This window comes from Mustela erminea, chromosome 4, assembly GCF_009829155.1.
Source record: "Mustela erminea isolate mMusErm1 chromosome 4, mMusErm1.Pri, whole genome shotgun sequence".
NCBI lineage: Eukaryota > Metazoa > Chordata > Mammalia > Carnivora > Mustelidae > Mustela > Mustela erminea.
In genome coordinates this window covers 74,944,680-74,968,025 of record NC_045617.1, presented here as the reverse complement: position 1 = coordinate 74,968,025, position 23,346 = coordinate 74,944,680, and the positions used below count along the sequence as shown (strand labels likewise).

Sequence of the window (23,346 nt, the reverse complement as noted above, 5' to 3'; positions counted from 1 at the left end):
TCTCCCCAACCTGGATTAATTCCTCCCTTAGCTTTTATGTAGGTTTACGGCCTAGTTCTGTGTTAGGTATTTAGGGATATAAAAGGAAATGGTGAAACATGGTGGGTTTTGTTTGACCTGAAGGCACTTTTGTTTGTGGCCGAGGGGGCTAAGAGAAGCAGCATGGTCACGCAGCGAATGACTAAGTGCTTCACGTTGAAATAAGCTCCCGAGGGGGAGCTTCCCAGTGGTCAGGGAAGGCGTTAGAGCTGAACGGGGCCTTGTGCTAGATCTGGTCAAATGGAGGAGTGTAGTCAAATCACCTGAAGCTTGAAGAAAGAGTAAGGATTATGGTGTGGAGTCAGTGCGGGGGAGGGTGATGTTCAAGGGACCCCACTGGGTTCCGGCCACAGTGTGAGACTGGGCTTGGGAGAGCTGGACACCACTGTCTTTCCTTCTTTCTTTCATCACCCAGCTGCTGCTGCTTTTAATTAACATATAATGTATTATTTGTCCCAGGGGTACAGGTCTGTGAATCATCAGGTTTACACACTGCACAACACTCCCCATAGCACATAACCCTCCCCACTGTCCATAACCCACCACCCTCTCCCTGCCTCCCACCCCAGCAACCCTTAGTTTGTTTCATGAGATGAAGTGTCTCTCTTATGGTTGTCTCCCTCCTGATCCTATCCTGTTTCATTTTTTCCTTCCCTACCCCCCACAACCCTCCGCCCTACCTCTCAGATTCCTCATATCAGGGAGATCATATGATGATTGTTTTTCTCTGACTTATTTCACTCAGCATAATACCCTCTAGTTCGATTCCCATCATTGCAAATGGCAAAATTTCATTTCTTTTAATAGCTGCATAGTATTCCATTGTGTATATATACCACATCTTCTTCTTTATCCAGTCATCTGCTGATGGACATCTAGGTTCTTTCCATAGTTTGGCTATTGTGGACATTGCTGCTATAAACATTCGGGTGCACATGCCCCTTCGGATCACTACATTTGTATCTTTAGGGTAAATACCCAGTAACATCACCTAGCTTCTTGAATGAATGCTCGTTCCTTGAGGCTTGGCTTCTACCCCTACCCCTCTCCTGGTGCCGTCCTGTGGGAGGGCTCAGTGGCACCTTCCCCCGACACGCAGCTACATTTGCTCTGACCTGCAGACTTTGCTGAGGCATTGGGTGCTGTTGATTCTAGACTGCTTTTTCTCACTCATTTCCAAATATTTCTGACTCCAAAGGTTATTGAAAGGCATCGAAGCATGCACCAAACTGGATTTAAATCATTTCTCCACCACAGCTGGTGCTGTGGAACTAGGGAAATTAGGATCTCTCAACCTCCATTTAGTGGAAATAAGGATACTGAACTTATAGTTTGGTTATAAGGATTAAAAGAGATAACATGTGGCTAATATGTTGAAGTAAATAACTTCTATATAGGCAGGCATTATGATTGGTTTGCTTCTCTTACCTGGTAGCCAGTCTGTCCTTCTTGTCTGAACGTGTTTTGTTCTTTTTCTGTCTGTACCTACACCCAGCTGATCCATCTTTCTGGAATTTTCTCTCTCTTCTTTTTACCTATTGAAATTCTCACTGCCCTTAAAGACTTACGTCATCACCTTGATCCAAAGTGAACTTTGTGTCTTCTCTATTTGTCTTTGGACAACTCTGAGTTACCATCTCACATTTTAGTGTTTTGCACACATCTTATTTTCCCTATTGTGTGATAAAGTCTTTGAGAAAGACACATCAGGCACATCAGGGACTTGGAGGTCAAACCGTCAGTTCAGACTGTGATCCTTTGTTTCCATGGAGGGCTTTGTGCATAGCTGTCATGTTTGCAGGGTGTTACTGTATTTTTGCTTTCTTGCTTGTTTGCTTTTCTTTTCTTTCTTTCTTTTTTTTTTTTTCTGACGTAACCACAACCATATACTGATAATTTCTAAACTTTTTGCCCTAGCCCTCACCACGCTCTTGTGCTTTAAATGCAATCAAATATCTGATGAGTGTCTCTGGCTGACTATCCCATGGGCACCTTGAAGGCAATGTGTCTAAAACCTGTTCTTTTATCTGTTTCTACGCCCTGACCCACACTCGGTTTGCCCCTTCATGTTGATGGTGTTCTTCTGTCTGTGGTGTCACTGTCTACCCAGCCCTGTGGCAGAAGCTTGGAGGGCATTCTTCATCTTGCCTTTCTGATGTTGTCCACACTGAATGAGTCACCAGACCTTGACTCATTGGCCTCCTAAGTATTTCTTGAGTGCATCCCCCCTCTTTCTGTGTTGGCTACTGCTGCCTAAATGTAGACCCTCCTCTCTGAACTGGTTTTACTGAAGTTTCTTCCTAACAGATTTCACGCTCACTCAACCCTCTCAAGTCCATCCTTAGTGTGGGTGTATCACAGTCCTCCGTGTAAAACACTTTGGTGATTTCCTTCCATGTATATCAGAGATGAGAAAATTGATCTGATCTGTTGATCAATGCAGTAACATATGTAGCAAGTGAGGCACTTTTGCTTAGTTAGTGATGTCTGAGGTAGGAGCCGTGAAGGGGCATGTGGCACATAATGCATAGCTAGGATTAAGATCAAGCTCTTTAGTGGGACATAAACGGCCGGCCATGCCCCTAATCCTGACTATGTCTTCATCCCCACCCCCACCATTGCCCTGCTTCACATTTAATCCTGGAGCAGCAGAGAAGTACTGTTCTTCTTGTGTTGTTCATGCTAGACCTGCTTCCCCGTACCCTTAGTAGGAGATCCATACTCATCCTTGCAATCTTGGTGTGCACGGGGAGTCAAGGGGGTGGGCCGTGCATGAGGCTGAGAGTGCTTGCTTTGGATGCTCCTGGCACCCGTGTCTCCTCCATAGTGGTCAGTATCCCATGCTCTGATGAAACCCTAAGCATCTCCCTTGTAAGGCAGTAAACTCTGTTAGGGCAAATATCATGGCTTATTTATCTTTGGCCTCTGATACTGGTCACACAGTACCTTCCATGGAATGTGTATTGTGAATTAAATTGTTCTTCGAAGGGGCAGTTGGCTGGCTTAGTAGAGCATGTGGCTCTTGACCTTGGGGTTGGGGACTTGAGCCCCACACTGGGTATAGCAATTGCTTTAAAGTCTTTAAAAAAAGAATAATTCATTGAATTGAATTAGCAAATAGTTTTTTTTTAAATTTTATTTATTTATTTGTCAGAGAGAGAGCGAGCGAGAGCGAGCACAGGCAGACAGAGTGGAAGGCAGAGTCAGAGGGAGAAGCAGGCTCCCTGCAGAGCAAGGATCCCGATGTGGGACTCGATCCCAGGATGCTGGGATCATGACCCGAGCCAAAGGCAGCTGCTTAACCAACTGAGCCACCCAGGTGTCCCGAAATAGTTTTGATTGATGAACGTTCTTTGCTTTTACTTTGATACTCCTCAGAATGAGAGGATAGATTTTAGGGAAGGTTAATGCTTTGCAAAAAATTTAGGTTAGTGAATCAGGTAGAAAGTAGACATTGGAAATTCTTTTTTTTAAAGATTTTTTTTATTTTTTATTTATTTATTTGACAGAGAGAGAGAGATCACAAGTAGGCAGAGAGAGAGAGAGAGAGAGGAGGAAGCAGGCTCCCTGCTGAGCAGAGAGCCCGACGTGGGACTTGATCCCAGAACCCTGAGATCATGACCTGAGCCGAAGGCAGTGGCCCAACCCACTGAGCCACCCAGGCGCCCCAACATTGGAAATTTTTGAGCAGGGCTGTGGCATGATGAAAGTGGTATTTAAGGAAGGTTGATCTGGAGACAACCTTTTATTACAGGTTTAAGGTGCTCCTGGGAAGCCTAGGTGAGGGTAGCAGTGTGGGGAGAGGGAGAGGCAGAGAGACAAGCATAAAGCCATTTTGAAGAAGAGTTTCCGGAGGCTTCGTACTTTCATTTCCTCATTTGCTCATGTGGGATGTAGTCACTGGCATGTTCCGGAAAATAATTTAAAGAAAGAACATTCTTGTAAAACACCTAAGTGATCCATTTTTCATAATTATGTATGAGACCTATACATGATCAATTACCTATAAAGTGATTATGAGTTCATAAATTTTTTAAAAAACTTAGCTCTTCTGCGTAGGTAGCCTAAAATATTCAAAAATCAGTGATTTTCATTTTTTAGCACATTTTGAAGTAATTGTTAATTGTGAGGAAAATACTTCAGTTTTCTTTTGCAGCTACCTTTTAGTTTATCACTAAACTAGATGGTAGGTTTTAATCCCCCCCACACTGTGAACATTTGCATTTCGTGTATTACTTATGTGACCTCGTTTACAGGTTCAAATTTATCTTCCGTTTGTGGCAGGCCATGTAGTTCCACTCTGCTTTATTCTTCATCTCGGCTATTATAAAGTTCATAATTTACAGTCACTTTGTTGTTTTTTTTATTACAGGGTTATGACTCACTGATAAAAAAGAAGGACTTCTCCAAATACTTCGCGTTGTGATTGTGTATGATGGATACCAAGGAAGAGAAGAAGGAACGGAAACAAAGTTATTTTGCGCGGTAAGCGTTGCTTTGCAAAATTACCATCAATATTTAAATGTTTGAGGAGGGACTTTGTCCTCAAGTGTAAGTTGGCAGTCTGTGTTTGGTGAGCGTTTGTAAAGAAAACAGGTGTCCAATAAGAGTTACGTGTACTTTGTTTTCATCTTTTTTCTTGCTTGCAGTAGAGGAAGAACATTCGGTGCTTGTCTTTCTGTATTTGATGGTTATCCCGGGCCGGTCATTACGCACTGAACTGCATGTTGCTTGGGACCCCGCATTTAGCAACCTACATGAAATCTTAGATCCTAAATGCTTCATTCCTACTGCTCTAGTAGCTTACTTGGTTTAGCTATAACTAAAAGTCTGTGACCTATTTAAAGCTTATTATCTTGTTGGAAGTCCGTTCGGGAAAGTATTTTTGTAGTTAGGTGGAATAGATGAAATTCTGCCATTGGAGTTCATGTCATTACTAATGCTGAACTCATGCAACATACCCGCAGTTCTCGGTTTGTGAATAGATATAATCTGTAGATGATCAGTTACTCTCCACAGATTTAGCCGTATAATGGGCAACTACTCATCACAGTAAAGTGCTTGACATGCTAAAACATTTACCATTTTGATAGAATGTTTTCAATCTCAAAGTGAGAACACATAGGCTTAAAATTATCATTATGGTCTCCTAAATCGAATCATTTCTTAAAAACTGAATTCAGCCTCACCACATTCTCAGTCTGTGCTTGTTAAAAGATGCAATTATCATATGGTTTCACTTATATGTGGAACATAAGCAGTAACACGGGGGACCATAGGGCAAGGGGTTTAAATCTGAAGGGGGAGAAATCAGAGAGGGTGATGGACCATGAGAGACTATGGACTCTGGGAAACAAACTGAGGATTTCAGAGGGGAGGGGGTTGGGGGGACGGGGCAGGGTGATGGGTATTGAGGAGGGTGCGTGTTGTGACGACCCCTGGGTGTTACGCATAACTGCTGAGTCATTGAACACTACATCAAAATCTAATGATGTACTATGCAGTGGCTAACAGCATAATTTTAAAAAATCAGTATGTTGTATATATATTATATGTCAGATTTATGTCAATAAAAAACAAGGCTCCACCAAGGGAAAAAAAAAGATGCTTTTCTTGTTTTCCAAATGTAAGCCTTTGAAACTGAAAACCAAAAATTTTTGTTGATATTTTTTTTATCCAGAAATAAAGCTAGGTTTTAGATTATTAATAGGAAAAGGAAGGAAATAAACTTTTAAGGAACTACTATGTGCAAAGTTCTTTACTTATTATTTTATTTGTCTCACAATAAACCTAACCTCCATTTCTCCCTATTTTACCAGTGAGGTAACTAAGACCCAGAAAGCATTTGGCCCATTTCATGCAGCATAAAAGTCCATATTCAAATATTGGCGTGCCCCAGTGAGTAATAGTAAACTGTGAGTAAGAGTTTTTGGAAAGCGAGAGTTAAACGACTTATTGTAGTGTGGTGTTTTGCGCTATTACGACTACAGAGTAGCAAGATTGGGGAAGAAAGAAATCAGGCATGTAAGGGGCGGAACATTAGACAGAAGGCACTTAGAATAAATAAGGACCATACAGTGATGTTTAGAAACACTTTATTTTGAGATAGTTATAGATCACATGGAGTTGTAAGACATATTACAGAGAGCTGCCCCGCACCCTTCATCCAGTTTCCCACAATGGAAACCCCTTACGTAACTGTCCTGTAATATGGCCACTGAGAAGTTGACATGGAAGCAATCCACTGACCTTACTCAGATTTCACCAGGGTTACAAGCATTCATCTGTGTATTTGTGTGTATCTAGTTCTGTGTAATCACATCGCACGTACAGAGCTGTGTGACCATATCAAGACGGAGACACAGATCAGACAAGTCTCTTGGGCTACCCTCCGTAGTGGCTTCACTTCCTTCCCTCTGCTTGCCGCCCCCGACAGCCACGCATCTGTTCTAGTCTCTGTGATGTGTCATTACAGAAGTATTACAGACATGGAATCCTATGACATGTAACCTTCTGAGAGGAGATTTTTTTTCACGTAGTGCAGTTCCTTTGTGTTTTAGACCACTCAGACTGCTGTAACAAAACACCATAGACCCGGTGGCTGATAAACAACAGAAATGTATTTCTCAGAGTTCTGGAGGTTGCAAGTCCAAGGCCATTGTGCCATGTTCTGTGCTGAGAGGCTGCTTCCTGGGTCATCTAAGGCTGTCTTCTCCCTCTAACCTCACATGGCAGAAGGGGCAAGGAGCTTTCTCATACCTCTTTTATAAGGGCACTTATCTCATCCATGAAGACCCCACCCTCATGACTTACTCACCCCCAAAGGCTCCACCTCCCAACACCATCACATTTGGCATTAGGTTTGAACATGTGAATTTTGAGGGTACACAACATTCAGATCATAGCACTTGAGATCTGTTCAAGATGTCGCATGTTATCAACAGTTTGTTCCTATTTATTGCTGAGTAGTATTCCATGGTGTGCCTATATCACAATTTTCAAGTATTTGCCTATTGAAGGACATTTGGGTTATATCCAATTTAGAGCTATTACAGATCAAGCCACTAGGATCATTTGGGTGCAAGTTAAGTTTTCTTGGATAAATGCTCAGGAGTGGAATTGCTGGGTCAGATGGTAAGGGCATGTTTAATTTTGCAAGAAAGTGCCATCACCTTTTCCAGAGTGGCTGTACCACTTGATATGCCTTCCTATTAGCATTGCATAAATGACCCAGTTTCTCCATATCCTCATTAGCATTTGGTATTATTACTCTTATTTTTAGTCATTCTGATAAATGTATAGTTTAATTTGTATTACTTTAATGACCAGAGAGGCTGAACATCTTTTCATGTGTTTATTAGTTGCCTGTCTAGCTGCAGAGCAGTGTCTTTTCATGTCTTAGCTATTTTCTTATTGTTGAGTTTTTTGAGTTCTTCATGCACTCTAGATACTAGTCCTTTGATGGAGGGTTTGTAGCTCTTTTCTCCCAGTCTGTAGCTTTTGTTTTCCTCCTCTTAGCAGCATCTGTTGCAAGAGCACAAGTTTTTACTTTTGATACGATTCAGTTTATTAGTGTTTCCTTTTATGGATTATGCTTTTGGCTTCAACTCTACTGCTTTACCCAGCTGTAGGTCCTAAAGATTCGTTTTTTTTTTTCTTCTACAGGTGTTACAATACTGTGTATTATACTTGTCAGTCATCTGTTTTGAAATAATTTTTATATGAGATAGAAGTTTCGGTCAACATGTTTTCTTTCCTTTCTGCTTATAGATGCCCTAGATAGTGATTTGGAAAGCTTCAGTGCCTTCTCACCTTGAATGTACACTGATACCAACAGGAAGGGTGACGGGTGGTTCAAAACCTACTCAAAGTTAATCCCTCTAGTTACTAATATGTAGAATAAGGGGAACCTCTTCAACAGAGAATGAAAGAGGAAACTGTTCTGGGAGAACAGCACCATTTTTTTTTCCAGCTCAGAAATGCAAAATTTAATTGTCATGCTTGCCTTGACCTCTTGCGACAAGTATTCTAACAATGAAAAGGAAAACATCCAAAAATTCAGTATGACCTTACAAGCATAAGGATAACAGACCAAGAACAAACATCAGTGATGCTGTTCCAACAGCACGCTAACAGGATTAGTTATAGGAACTGAGAGATGGAGAGAGAGAACAGACAAATCTGTAGTTCAGTTGTTACCGTGCATTGGTGGTCAAAAATGGTCAAGCTATTAAAAGCAAAAGGGGGGCGCCTGGGTGGCTCAGTGGGTTAAGCCGCTGCCTTCGGCTCAGGTCATGATCTCAGGGTCCTGGGATCGAGTCCCGCATCGGGCTCTCTGCTCAGCAGGGAGCCTGCTTCCTTCTCTCTCTCTCTGCCTGCCTCTCAGTGTACTTGTGATTTCTCTCTGTCAAATAAATAAATAAAAAAAATAAAAAAGCAAAAGGGAAACCAGAAAACCCTCCAGTATCGGAAAAGAGGCAACCAATGCTAATACTCTTTTCAAATGCTTTCTCACTAAATGGTGGAATTACCATAATATGGAATTACCAACAGGACCTACTTGAAAGTCAGTTTCTGACAACACAGGGCTGATTTCCCTGGAGCAGTGTGCATAAGGGCAGTCCAAGCAAGATTGCCTCAGCAGAATGTCGAGTCAGACCAAGGGTAAGGCTGAACTGATGAAATCACACCACCTTACGTAAATCTCTACTGGTCTGCAGAGGAGATCAAAAGATTTGTCCTTATTTCTACCTGTTACCATAATATGTATCTGAAACCCCAAAAACTGCTTTTAAACTTGGTTCCCCCTCTCTTCATCCTTTTTTCCTTCCATGTCATTAAATAGCCTCTATTTCTTCCATGTACTTTTTTTTTACCATGTGGTTTCGTGAACATTGTATGCTTCACATGTTTGGTAAATAATCCTTTATCTACCTCCTTTGCTGAGGTGGTTCTCCCTCTCTCCGAATTTAACACTGAAGCAAAGTTAAATTCAAAAGAGCCCATTTTAATAATTTTTGGGTTGAAATTAGCTATTTGAGGATCACCCAGTACTTCCTTTCTTATAATTTATCTTGAAATATGCTGATGTAACTATAAATGGAAGGGTGAATTAGCTTTACTACTAATTAGATTTATTTTGCATAAGTGCTTAAGAGTTTTTGAGATCTCCTGGCCTGGCCCACCTTGTTTTCAGGATCTTTGGTGGTGTTTTATACCAGTTGTCTGTTCCAGATTGAATGATTCATGAGACCTTTCTCCGCGCTCTTGCAAAGAATTTGTGTATACAGAATAAGAGTATTATATATGTGGATTAATTCCTTGATAGTTGACAGGTCTTGCAACTAAATGAAAAACTGAGTTATTAAAGCAGATTGTACTCCCTGTGTTGTTCTCTACAGTGCTCATTATTCATTATGGCCCCTGCTCCCCCTCCTTCCCCTTATAGTTAGAATGCATTTTTTTTTTTCAGTAGTGCCAAACACTATTTCTTCCACACTTTGACATTATATGGCTTTTGCAGAATTTAGAACCCATTTGGTGTTTTTTTTTTGTGCAGGTCTCTTTATGTTCTTTGTGTGTTTGAACATTTTTTAAAAAACAGAGCTTTCAGGATTGAGGGTTAATGTAGGATATCAAAAATATATTTTCAGTGAACCTAAAGTGGTGTTTTGTGGGAGATTGACTTTTCCCCTCTGCTGAGGTCTGATGGGGCCTGTACATAGACACTGAGTGGTAGAGGCTCAGCAGTAGACTCTGTTTGTATGGGTCCCTCTGGCCGCTGCTTCCTGGTTATCCGGAAGAGCCGACCCGCTGCTACCCCCTGCTCTCTTCTTCCCCATGCCACTGCCGAGCCATAGCCTGCAGCGTGGAGGGGGTGACGCTCTTCTCTCTGCCTCACCCTCTCACCCCAGACTCTGAAGGTTGCAAACTGTAGAACACGTCTTGGCTCCGATCCTCACTCCTCTGACACCCCCCACTTCCATCCCCAGCCTCCTCCCCGGTAGTTCTTCATCCTGGAACCTCTGACCCGCCAGCAGAGCTCCTTGTGTTTGAAAAGCACTCCCCGTGTATGACCTTGGCCAAGTTTTCCAAATTGCACCCTGGATTTCTTGTTGTTAAGTGTGGCTAATAATAGCCTACTAACAACATGGCTTTGAAGAAGGACACCTCCCAGCCTGAGCCAAGGTGATGAAGTCCAAATTGGACACAGCATGGAGGACCTGAGTTGACCCAGTCTGGACCCTTACACACACTATTTGAGGTTTGGCCCCTTCTTCAGGGAGGAGGACCTGGAGGCTGATACTTGAACCCACTGATTAGCCTTTTTATTAAATATATAGAGTCAGTTGTGGGGTTCTCCCATTCAAACAAAACCAAACCATGGTGCCGTGAGGACGGAGGTAACATATCCAGAGTGCTTGGCACAGTGAGTGCTCAGCCACCTGTGACCTTGGCTTCTGTGCTTACCTGCACCTTCATCTTCACCTAAAAATCTTCATCTTGGTACCCTACTCCCATTCTATGAGCTGCTCCTGTGGTTCAGATCAGGGAGGCAGGAGTGATCTCAGCAGTCCAGAGTGGAATCAGTAGTTTCTCAAAGATACATTGTTAGAGCACAGCCGGGCTCTGGAATAGCATAAAGTGGAACTACATAGTCCAAAGGGCTTTGAGACTTCTAAGGCATGCTTCTATTTTTTAGTAGGAGCCCAGGCCCATGGGGTGAAATTGTCAATGACCTGATGCCCCACACCAGGCCACTTTATGTATAGTAACTGGTCATCAGAGCCTCACCACCGGGGTTTGGCACAGTCTCGCGTCTTGGGTGTGCAAGCCAGGGACACCCGACTCCTCAGCCCTTAAGAGTGGCCAGGTAGGACCACATAGGCTGGTCACCTTTAGCCAGGAGTAGCATCTTATCCCGAGTAGAGTGTATTGCCCTCTTCTGTTTGTGCTTTCCTGTGAAAAAGTTTGAGAGAACTGGTCCACCTTACCTTCATACCAAGCATCTGATGTATAAAAATTTTCATACCCAAATACGATCATATTGTTACGGAAGTTAGACTTCCAGAGTTGGAGTTGGAGTTGGAGAAACTTGAGTGCGTTGGAGAAACTTGAGTGAGATGAGACAGCAGGCGGGGGACGCAGGATCAGAGCCCAGCTCTGTCCTCATGCAACCACAGCTTATGCTCTGCAGCGCAGCCCGTGGCAGTGGGGCAACTTGATGGCAGAAGGGGGCCCGTAGAGCACAGGCTAATTCACTTCATCGTGAATTCATGTGCAGAAGTGCATCCCAAGTTCTAAGTGACTTCTTAAAAAGCTCACTTGTTTATAGCTTGTGGGGACATCTCATACTACGTTTTGTCAAGTTTAATGTCAGAGTATTGACCAACTAAGGCAGTAGGAAAGATGTAGTCTGTGTAGCCCACCTACCTAAGTCAGGATTACGTTACAGAGACCCTTGTTACTCGCTAGGATTGCCTCTTATCTAAAAGAGTAGTTGCTTATAATAGAAATGCATGCAGAAATACGTTTGGTCAGAAAACCCCAAAATGCCTTTTTGGGCAAGCACAGAGTCCCAGATGCCGTGGCAGGTATCAACTGGACGGGTCCGGCTGGTTGGTCTGCAGCGTTGCTGAGGATAAGGGAGGGCCCCCTCTCTCCAGCCTCACAGAGCTGTCTCTGAACCCTCGGGAAAAGCTGCACTTTGTGGTGTGCCTGTGCTAAGAATGAACATACCACATGGGTGGAGTGGTGGGATGTGAACTCTTGCCCTTCCTTTAATTAACAGTCTGTAGACTGTTTTTTCCTGCTGGCCAAGGACTATTAGAGAAGAACTTTAGCATGTCCAAGATTTGAGGAGAAACTTTATTGTTACGAGTGGCTGGATTCAGATATTCAGTCATAATACAGGTTTTCATTGAGCTGATACATGAAAAGCATACAGAACGGGTTTAAGTGCTTGGTAAATGTTATAATGCTATACTGTCTTAATATTTGGTGAATATTTTATTCTCTCAGTTTCGCTATGTCTTGTGATTCTAATAAAAGTTAATAATAGCATTTGTTGGCCCTTGACAAAGTGCCTCCACGCGCATTCTCTCCCTATATCCTCACAGTGATCGCCTGAGTAGATAAAAATGCAGATGACGCATCTGTAGTTCAGGAGGTTAAATAACTTGCCTCACATCACTTACCCTTTACATGGACGAGCGGAGCCCTGAGTCCTAGTCTGCTTTGTCCGTATCTCTGATTATTTTTCTTGATTCATATTATCTTGGTTTCAGTTGCATTTAGGAATTAATTTTTTACTTGAGAAAGGGAGTAGAACATGTTATTGGCATCATAATGTAAGTAGGAAAAATTGTACATGGCTTTGGAAGGAGAATGTTTTAGTTGGTTTTACTGGAAAGCATATTTGATTTCAATTTCTAGAACCATCCAAGAAGACTGTCATTGCCATTAGTGCCTGCTATGATCCATAGCATGGCCCAGGAGCACTTCCGTGTATGATCTTCATAGCTCTTGTTCAGGGGTTTGCACTGAGTCTCCCCCAAAACGGGCCATCTGGAGGGGTAGGATTCTCCAGTAGGTCAGTGCTCATTTCATGTGCCTCCTTAAATAAATAGCAGTTGGCATGTGGCAAGTGTTAAATATTTTTTTTTTTTTACTGACTAAAAGACTGTATTTAAAACGGCTTCTTTAGTAGGATCTAAATAGTTTAAGTCTCAATTTTTAAAAAGATTTTATTTATTTATTTGAAAGAGAGAAAGAGTGAGCGAGAGAGAGCATGAGCCGCGGCGAGAGAGAGAAGCAGGCTCCCCCGCCAAGCCGGGAGCCGGATGCGAGCTTAATCCCAGGACCCTGTGATCATAACCTGAGCCAAAGGCAGACGCTTCAGTGACTGAGCCACCCAGGCACCCCAAGGCTTAATTTTTATCACCACAAATTTTTTAATACTCAGCAATTTTATTACTCTTAAAAAATCGAGAATATTTTAAAACCATTTCCTTTAAAAAGTTGCTTGTGCCTTATTTGAAAATATTACTAATTGCTGATTAAACTCTCGAACGAGCTGTAATGTCATTTAAGGCTTATGCTTCATATTTTTTTTTATTGAGTTCAGATCAAGCAGCACTTAAGAGAACATTTAAATATTGCCTGGCACTCATTAATGAGGAAAATGTCCATGGTCAAGTTGGAGCTGCTGATGTTTTTAAGAAATCATTAACTTTTTTAAAAGGTTTATAAACATTTAGACATTTACAGATAGACTCTTGCTTTGTTTTTAAAAAACACGCAGGGTTACTTGATTTAATTCCGTGTAGTGTACTGCTTTTCAGTCTGTAGGTTACAACCCATTGGAGCTTCATGAAATCAATTTAGTGGATAAGAACCAGCATTTCTTCTAATGGGATGGAACAGAATAGATTAGTCTGGACTAAAGCTAAACTGAATAGAAAAGATTGGAATGCATTGTAGGTAGTCAGAATAAATAGTATTTCACAAAAATTTTGTTTTAAATGTATATAAGTATGTATATCTTGAGTTACAGTTTAAAATTATTTTTTATTGTGAGCCATGATCAAAAGAACTCTTTATTCTAGAGGAGTCCTTGGTGGTTCGTATACTGGGAGTGAGGTTATTTTCTTCACTGAACAACAAATTTCTTTGAAAATTGTTCATCTAATACCTGTTAACCAATTCTTCAAAGACAGCTGTACATAAAGTACCTGTTATATAAATATGTTTTCTCCCAGTGCAGTATAATGGCTTCCTATAAAACTGATTTCAAGGATCAGTGACAAGCAAATGTCCTTCTGCTTGAAATCTCAGGCTGATCTAGATTGTCCTAGATCTTGGAGTGAGACCTGATGAAACTGTAACCTTATAAAACCACCAAATGGAACTATTTTGATCATGAAGCTTGGGGAACTTGTGTATGGTCTGCCTGTAGGTCTCTCCTCTGTAGATCTACTTAATGGCTCTGGGGCCTAGGGTATATTTTCTCCAAAATGAGAATAATAACAGTACCTACCGTAAGATATTGTTGGAGGATTGACTGAATTAAAATAAATATATAAATCTCTAGAGTAAGTGCCAATGAAAAATTAGCACTAATGGATTTTAATATAAAAGCATGCTGCCTAAATGAGGAATACAGGAATAATTGAGAAAAAGTCAGAATAAATACATAGGCATACATTTGGTGTACATTTTCAGGGAGTTTTTATGTCCCTTGAAACTTGTCCATAAGCATGCTGACCACAGTCATTCAGTGATCCTTCAGTGAAGACCCAAGACTGTAGATGTAGATAAGACTAAAGCACTCGAAAAGTAAATGATAGAAGCTGTCTCCCTCCTTTTTTAATGTTGTTGCTGACAGTTGTGGAAGACTTCCATTGAACTGACTTTTGAGTTTTTCTGAAACTTGGCACTATCTCAGCTGAAAAGAGTTTGGCACATGCCTTTGAAAACTTTTACTTATTGCTGGTACAGTGACTCTTCAGTGTGAGAAAATGGAGTTCAGAACCAGAAAAACACTTTGTGCTCACAGCTCTGGAACTTCCTAGCTCATGCTGGGACTCCAGGTATTGGTGATTTTAGTAGAAAGTTTTCTTTTTCTCTGAAACTCTTACCTGAAAATTCTATCAGTCGTCACCCCTTCTACCCTCATAAGTTAAATGCTAATTGCGTATCTTCCCACACATCTTCCCAGATTAGTCTTCCTGAGACAAGGTTCAGATATGTCACTTCTGCTTCCCAGATTCTTCTCTCAAATTTGAGGTTCTACACAATATGGCTCATTCCTACCTTTCTGTCTTTATGTTCTACTTGGATTTTTCTTTATATGTCTTCTGCTTTATTTGTATGATGAACTTTGCCATCACTGTCCTCTTCCTGTATACAGTGATGGCAAACCCATCTCTAACTGTCATACTGTCTCCTTGACACCTTTCCTATTTCACTTAATTCTTAACCGCTCCCCCAAACACACAACTCTATGTGCCCTTCCCTGCCACTGGACTCAGAGGTCATTGCTAAGGCCTCATTTTGCCTCCTCTTGGGGCCCTTAACACATTCTGTCTTTGGATGTCCCCATAATGCTTCTCTGCCCTATTTTTTGTTATTTATTGTTGGTTCTTTTTCATTTTTATATTCTGCACAAGGTCTAACTTTATGCCCTGAATCTAACAGTAATTCAGTGTGAATGATAGCATTTGTTGAATATTTGCTGTGTAACAGACACATTTGTGTACTCATGTAATCTCATAATTACTCCATGAGGTAGGTCCTGTTATCATCCTGATTACAGATAAAGATGCTAAACTTTGTTATAGGTATTGTGGAATTTGCCCAAAGTCACATAACTTCAAAGTGGCAGATCCAGGACTCAACCCAGGTGTGCCAGACCCCCTAGCCCATGCCTGTAATCATTATGCCAGTTCTTCAGTAAACTATGTTAAATGGAATCTCATGGAACTTTATCAGTTACCCAGGCAAATATAAGTGAGACTCGCTGATCTAGATCATTAAATGTGTTAAAGTACTAAACAGGTATTTGCTGATTTTCAGTGCAAAATTGTTCTTAGGAGCTTTGGAACAAATTAGGAGTCTCTAGTCATTCAAGGAAACTTTGAAAGTCTTCACATACCAACAAAAAAGTCACCAATCTCCTGACCTTTCTCTGTATTTTTGGGGATGTGGCAAGAAGTGCCCTCTTAATTTCCTCTTTAGACTCAAAGTTGGAGGCCCTAACAAGCTGAAATTCTCCTTGCTTGGGCATTTCTGTTGTAAAGATGCTTGGTACTTGAGCCATGGGTCATGTGTTCTTGTGTTTTTACTTCCCTTTTCCTTCATTTGCCATTACTTTTTTTTTTTAATTTTTTATTTTTAATTAACATATAATGTATTATTAGCCCCAGGGGTACAGGTCTGTGAATCACCAGGTTTACACACTTCACAGCACTCACCACAGCACATACCCTCCCAGTGTCCATAACCAAACCACCCTCTTCCTATCATGTACCATTTCAAATAAAGTTTGCATAAACAACATGGTTAATTCCCCATTTTTTTCTGGACTCATTTTGTGGTGTAAATACCAGTGAAGGCACAACAGCTCTGCCTACTTTTTCTAGCTTTTTTCTTCTCATGTGTAAATGAAGTTGGTGGTGAAAAGGATAACGTGCCAAGTTTAAGGGGACCAAGTGAGAAACATTGTAGTCCATGATTTGCAGTGTGATTCAGCACCAAATAAGGCAGACTGTTGTGTCACTATCATAGAGCATGAACCCAGGTCTCGTGGGGTAAGAAGACACGATGAGTTAGTTGGATCTGGGAAACCCTGGGTCCCTTTCCCAGAGCAAGAAGGAATTAGCTTCTGCTGAGGCAGAGACTGGTGGACAGCAAAAAGGAGGTCTTTTCTCAGTAGTTCTGTTACTAGAGCCAGTTTCCCATGAAGAAGAATCAGAGATGACTGTGAGGTGAAGCTCTCCTATTCTAAAGTGAGAAATGTAACTTGACAGTCATGAGACATGAATTGTGTAGGTGTGAGCATAGCATATGAAGTAGACATAGAACCACCAAAGAACAAGAATATGGGTTACATCTATATTTTAAAATGGTTTTATTAGTGTATTTAAGGAATACTTGACAACCTAGATGACCAAAACACAATCATGTGAACTTAGGGAAGAGTTAAATCAGAGGGCAGCATGCTTCAAATATTCTTTTCTATACTTAAAAAAAAAAAAAAGAAAAGAAAAGCCAAAAAACAAAACCATATTATATTTCTGAATCACTCTACAGCATTTAAAATACGGTTTGCACATACATTTTCAAGAACACATCTGTTGTACAAAGCAGAATAGATGCAAAGTTGATGGATTCCCATCCTGAATAGGTGGCGTGATTTAAATCAAATTACCGTCAAGGATGATTTGAGCCAAGTCGTTAATCATTTTATTCATTTCTCCTGTGTCTGTGAGATCATGTTTGTGTTATCACAACTGCATTTTGTGTTCTTCACAGTTTAGAGCCAGTAGAGGCTTGGGTTTAGAAGTTGTATAATACATAATTTAAAGCAGATGAATTTTGATATTTCAGATTAATTTTGTTAGCACAGCAGAAAGCTGAATGGTAATTTGGTTATTGCAATTTCATAATGTAATTGAAGCAGATGCTGGTGAGGTCACTGGGGACTGAGTCATCTCCATTTCAGTAGCTCCATCATTTTGTTTTTAAAGTGTGTGGGGGGGTTCTTTTTGCTAAATGGACTACTTTTACTACATAATGAGAGAAATTTAATTTTTCTAACTGTAGCTTGAACATATAATCAGGATTTCAGGTTATTTTTCTTTTATAAGAGTAAATAGATTTAAAGTGCAAAAACATTTAACAGTTTTTCTTTTATAAGAACATACGGATTTTTTAAAAAGATAAGTTAATTATAAATACATATCTAATCTTTAAGTGCAGTTTGTACTGTCTTAACAGATCAATGAAAACTTAAAATTATAAAATTAGTTGAGTTATGAACCTAATATAAATAATCTTGACTTTCTTCCTGTTTATTTTTATCCACAGGGAAACCTTTTTCTAAGTTTGAGTATATGACCATATTGGTTTTTATATTATCTGATGCAAGTAGATACTTACGACATCTCTCAGTTCTTTGACTTACTCAAATGTAAGACTTTGAGTCATATGATGTTTATCCTTGGATTTAAAAATAGATTTTTGTGTTACGGGGAGAAACTTGAACATTGCTTATATCTCTGAAAGACCTTATGTGCTTGCATCTGTTAAGCCTAGTGGGTGCAACAGTGAACACAATAAACATGGGTCTTGTTCTTACAGAGATTATTTTTCACAAAAACATTAAATAAGGAAATAAAAATGCGTATGTCATTAGAAATTGCAGGGTTTGCTATGAGGGAAAATAACAGGATGTTATGAAAGAACTGTAAGGGCAGTATCTACTTCAGATAGGAATGATATTCAAGGAAGACCTCTAGAGAATAATGATATTTAAGCTGATCTTGGCATTGGGCAAGATTTGCCATATGATCTGTGTGTTTAGGAGAAGGGCTGGGGAAAAAGGAAAGGAGGAGTCTGTTCTAAGTAGAGGAAACACTTAGATTCCAAGACCTTGAGCGAGGGCGGGGGGAGACGTGGCAGATTTCTGGGTCTGCGGGAAAGCCAGTAGGGCTGGAACAGAGTGCTTTAGGGAGGATAGCACAAGAACGGTGGAGACGTGTGCTGGTGACAAGTCACGGAGGTGTTTGTTGGCCACGTTTGGGAATTTGGATTAAGCAACCAGGGGGATGGAGGTACCATTAAATGAAATGGGAAAACTAGAAAAATAACAGTTGAGCGGTTTTTTCAAGAACTGAAGTTTGGACATGTTAATTTTGAGATGCTTATTAGCCATCTCAGTAGAACCGCTAACTGTGACTTGGGTATGTGCCTAGAGTGAAAGCAGAGTGGTCTAGGCTGAGGGAGAAGTTGAGGAGTTGTTGGCCTCAGCAAGCAGGGGAGTGGATGAGACCATACAGGGAGAGAATATAACGGGAAAAGAGAACAAAACTTAGGGTTGGGGAACCTTGATAACTCCAGCATTTAGTGGTCTAGTAGGAAGAAATCCAGAAGAGATGGTATCATAGCAGCCAAGAGAAAAGAGCAAGCATTTCAAGAAAGAGAGAACGATCAGAGATTTTGGAAGCAGTGAGAGGTAAATTAAAATGAGGACTGAAGAGTATATATTAGGTTTGGCCACTTGAAGGTCACTGATGATTGAATAAAAGTTTCAGTGCCGAATTGGGAGAAGACAATGTAATGCAAATGGGAAGTCAGGGAATGGACACAGAGCTCCAGGCTCAAGTTCTTCTGGGAACTTGGCTAGGAAGGGAAGCCAAAAATTAGGGCCATGGTGGGAGGGAAATGCGGAAGTCAAGGAAAGATAAGTTTATAAGGATGGAGGAGGAAGAGAAGTAAAGCATGTTAGTTGGTTAGTGGGGATGGTCCATCAGAGTTGGGGGGTGGGGTCTCTGGAGAGGCCAGCTTGGTGACTGACCCCTATGTAAAGTCATGAGGACATTAACAAAGCAATAAAGCAGGAGATGAGCCACACCAGATTTCCTATACCCTGTCCAATAGAACACGCTATATAGGCTATATTTATAGCCTATATTTATATTATATTTATTATATATAATATACATAATATTTATATATAGGATATATTTATAGCCTATATAGCCTATATATTTATAGCCTATAACACGCTATAAAGTTTTACTTGTATGTATTGACAATTCTACCCTCTTTTTTGCTGATTGCTCACTGTGTGCCAGGAGGCTTACAGATAAGACCTTATTTAATCCTTAGAACAATCCATGAGGTAGATGGTGGTATTTTTCTCATTTTGACTGGCAAGAGAGCAGAGGTAGATGGTGGTATTTTCCTCATTTTGACTGGCAAGAGAGCAGGCTCGGAGCAGTTCAGTAACTCCCCAAGAGATAGACTAGTAAGTAACAAGTCAGGATTTCTTCCTTCTGTGTTCAGCTCTTAGGCCTTTATTAACTACAACTTCCATACTGCCTTCCAAGTATAGTATAAAAATAAGTAGAATCAAGTCTATTCCATATTAGACATTTGCAGTTGTAATATATTCATTTAGAACTTTATAGAAATTTCGTCATAATTTTTTTTTTGTTAGCAATTACTAATGTGTCCTCCTTGTAATATATGTCCAAAGGTAGCTGGAGAATTCCTCCTAAGTGTTTAAGACTTTTTCCTTACTGGTATGAATCTTAAAAATAAATTGTAAGTGACTGGGTTTTAAACTGTTGGCGTTTTAACATAACTTTTTGTTATAGGTGAGCATTAGTCATTCATGCGTACTTTAAATGAAGAATGCCAATCTTAATGCTGGGGGTAGGAGCTTGATGTACAGTACGTTTGAGGAGCACAGCTCCCATTCTGTAGTAGCCTGTCGTATCCTCTGCTGGTTACAGAAGGCAGGCCATTAGCAAACGTTCCTGCATTTGCAGGTAAACATCGTACAGTGGAATGGTCATGTCTGCACAGCTCTTGTAACAACTGTTCAATTTCTGTTCCTGCAGTCGGAATTCTAATGAGTGTCTCGAAGACCTTTGTTTCACGCACTCACAGTGACTTCATTTTGTAGGCACATCACATGAGGGACTTCCGTCCCTCTCCAGCAATATGTGTGGGATATAGATGTATACCAAGTAATGAGGTAATTCATTAAGGCCCTAAGAAGTGACTGATAAATTAGAAAGAAAAGATAGCATTTTCTTTAATAAGCATCAAATTCATGTTAACTTGACATTTCATTTTTATTCTTCCACTCATCATTTTAATACGGGTACCATGTCTAAGTTCAGAAGCATAAAATCTTTTAGGAGTAGGGCTGAGGCCATCGGGGCCAAGAGGCCAAGGACAGAATCTCTGCTACATCTGACAAATAGGCCTTTTTCAATCTGGATTTGAGCTTTTCCACCTATAGGGGCATAGTAGGGGTTACCCCTACCCCAGCCCCGCCCATAGGCTATTCATTTGTTTCTTGAAAAGCTCTTGTTAGTAGAAAGTTGTTCTTAAGTTTTTAGTTAAAATTTACTTTTTTTTCAACTTATCCTACTTATATTCTCAGTTACTGAGGATCCAGGCAGAATACATCAAGTCCCACTTTCACATATTATCATTGTATGTATTTGAAGGCAATGTCATGTTCTTCCTGAACCTTCTCTTTTCCATGCTGAATATTCCAGGTTTCTAAATCTCCACATCTGGGGCTCCTGGGTGGTTGAGTCAGTTAAGCATCTGCCTTTGGCTCAGGTCATAATCCCAGAATCCTGGAATCCAGCCCCACTTTGGGCTCCCTGCTCAGTGGGGAGCCTGTTTCTCCTCCCACTCCTCCTGCTTGTGTTCCCTCTCTCACTGTCAAATAAATAAATCTTTATAAAAATAAAAAGTAAATCCATCTAAGACAGTTTTCAGATTCTTCACTACCTCAGTGTGGTCTGATTAATGCATTTATATTGTTATCCTTTTGTTTTCATTAATATAGTATTATACTTTGTTTGTTGATAATAGTTGTATTCACACTGAGGGGAAAATAGGGGTTTTCCTTATGGGAATTGGACTTTTAATTTTATCTTGTTTGTTTTCTATCCCTTAATCTAATTTTCCAGAAATTTTGAAACCTGATTTCTTACATCAAACATGGTTGCTGTCCTTCCTCACTTGGGTCGGATAAACAACCTGAGCAGCTTGCCTTCTCCGTCTTTATCCAAGTAGTTGATTAAAATCCTCAGTTGGAGAGCTGTACCCATCCTGGCATGTTAGTACCACCAGAGGATTAAATAATTTTCTTTAAGTCTTTCAACTTGCTGTAAATCATCTTGCTCTGAGTTCAGTTAACCAAATTCTCTAGCCCAGCTGTTTCCATCTTACTTTTTAAGAAGATAATGTCAGACATTGTGAAGGGCCTTACTGAAATCTTGATACACTGTCCCTTACAACATGCCCATTGATAGGCGAAATCTAGCAGTACTATTAAAAAAGACAATTATGTTAGCTCGTTTTCCATCATTTTCTTTTCTTTTTTTTTTTTTTTAAAGATTTTATTTATTTATTTATTTGACAGAGAGAAATCACAAGTAGACAGAGAGGCAGGCAGAGAGAGAGAGAGGGAAGCAGGCTCCCTGCTGAGCAGAGAGCCCGATGCAGGACTGGATCCCAGAACCCTGAGATCATGACCTGAGCCGAAGGCAGCTGCTTAACCCACTGAGCCACCTAGGTGCCCCTCCATCATTTTCTTATACCCATGATGTTTCCTAGCAATCAGTAAGTTTTCTTCAAGTAATCACAGCTGATTGGTCTAATATCTGTCATTTTATTTTTTGGGGAGTCATTATCAAGCTGCTCAGTGTGCCATTTCTAGAATCTGATTTTCTTTTTCTTTTGAAAACCAGATTTTTTAAAAAAGATTTTATTTATTTGACACAGAGAGAGAGAGATCACAAGTAGGCAGGCAGAGAGAGAAGGGGAAGCAGCTTGATCCCAGGACCCTGAGGTCATGACCTGAGCCAAAGGCAGAGGCTTAACCCACCGAGCCACCCAGGTACCCCAAGTTTTGTTTTGTTTTGTTTTTTTAATTCCAGTCTTTCTCTTCAGAGATTACTGGTAATGGGTTCCACAACTCAGGGAGTTGTTTCATACAGGGCTAGAGACTTTGTCCTGGATTTCATTTCTTTAGCTGTGATGCTTCGTCCTCTGTAGTTTTTTCCCTTAGTCTGTTTGAGAGAGCTGCCATGCTGGAGTGGACTAGATGCACGTTCTCTTTCTTGGGAGTTAACTTCACCCGGTGTGCCATGGGCAGTGGCCCTGTTGCTTCTTGAAGCCTCATTCTCTCAACATCCCGAAAATTTCCTTGTGACTTTTCCCTTTGCATTGATTACAACCATCTGTTCATCCTGAGTTTCCAATTTCCACTGTTCCTCTAGGTTTCTGTCATTTGCTTGTTGCTTTTGTCTGAGCTTCATTTTGTTCCTTTCTGCCATTCTTTGTACATGCCTGCTGAAAACTCGAGTTCATCAGGATACATTTGGTTCTCGAGATGCTTTCTGCTTTGCCTCTTCAACAGGCTCATTTGTGACGGTGTTGACAGAATTTGTTTTGAAGAACCTCATCTTTCTTGAGCCATGTTCCTTTTAAGCTCTGGCCATGAGATTTTATTCATTTGTCCTTTCCCTTAGCAAACATTCATTGGCTCACTCCTGTGGAATCTTTTTTTTTTTTTTTTTTAAGATTGTATTTATTTATTTGACAGAGACACAGCGAGAGAGGGAACATAAGCAGGGGAGTGGGAAGGGGAGAAGCAGGCTTCCCATTGAGCAGGGAGCCCGACATGGGGCTCAATCCCAGGACGCTGGGATCATGACCTGAGTGGAAGGCAGACACTTCATGACTGAGCCTCTCAGGCACCCCATTCTTGTGGAATCTAAAAAACAAAAGAAAGGAATAAACAGACAAAATCAGACCTATAAATGCAGAGAACAAACTGATGGCTGCCAGAGGGGAGGAGAGTAGGAGGTGGAACAAAAGGCGTGGAAGGGAGAGGGAGATACGACTTCCAGTTAAGGAATGAACAAGTCGTAAGAATAAAAGGCACAGCATGGGGAATACAGCCAGTTGATACTGGAATAGCGTTGTATAGTGGTCGGTGGTAGCTACACGCGTGGTGAGCAGAGCACAACATACAGAGAAGCTGAGTTA

At 40.8% G+C, this 23,346-nt stretch overlaps 1 protein-coding gene across 8 annotated transcripts in view; it reads left to right on the top strand.

The window, feature by feature from the left end:
- Nucleotides 1-23,346, top strand: part of NCOA7 (nuclear receptor coactivator 7) — a 159,304-nt gene that overhangs the window by 29,147 nt on the left and 106,811 nt on the right. For 7 of the 8 annotated variants that reach the window (XR_004284970.1, XM_032339627.1, XM_032339622.1 and 4 more), the window contains exon 2: nucleotides 4,412-4,524. Coding sequence is in view for 6 of the 8 variants with exons in the window: in XM_032339627.1 (XP_032195518.1) it covers nucleotides 4,472-4,524 (53 nt within the window). In the remaining 2 variants the exon portion in view is untranslated. Of the gene's footprint in view, nucleotides 1-4,411; nucleotides 4,525-18,241; nucleotides 18,375-23,346 lie in introns of those variants that run through there. The other variant, XM_032339628.1, reaches the window with a different exon arrangement.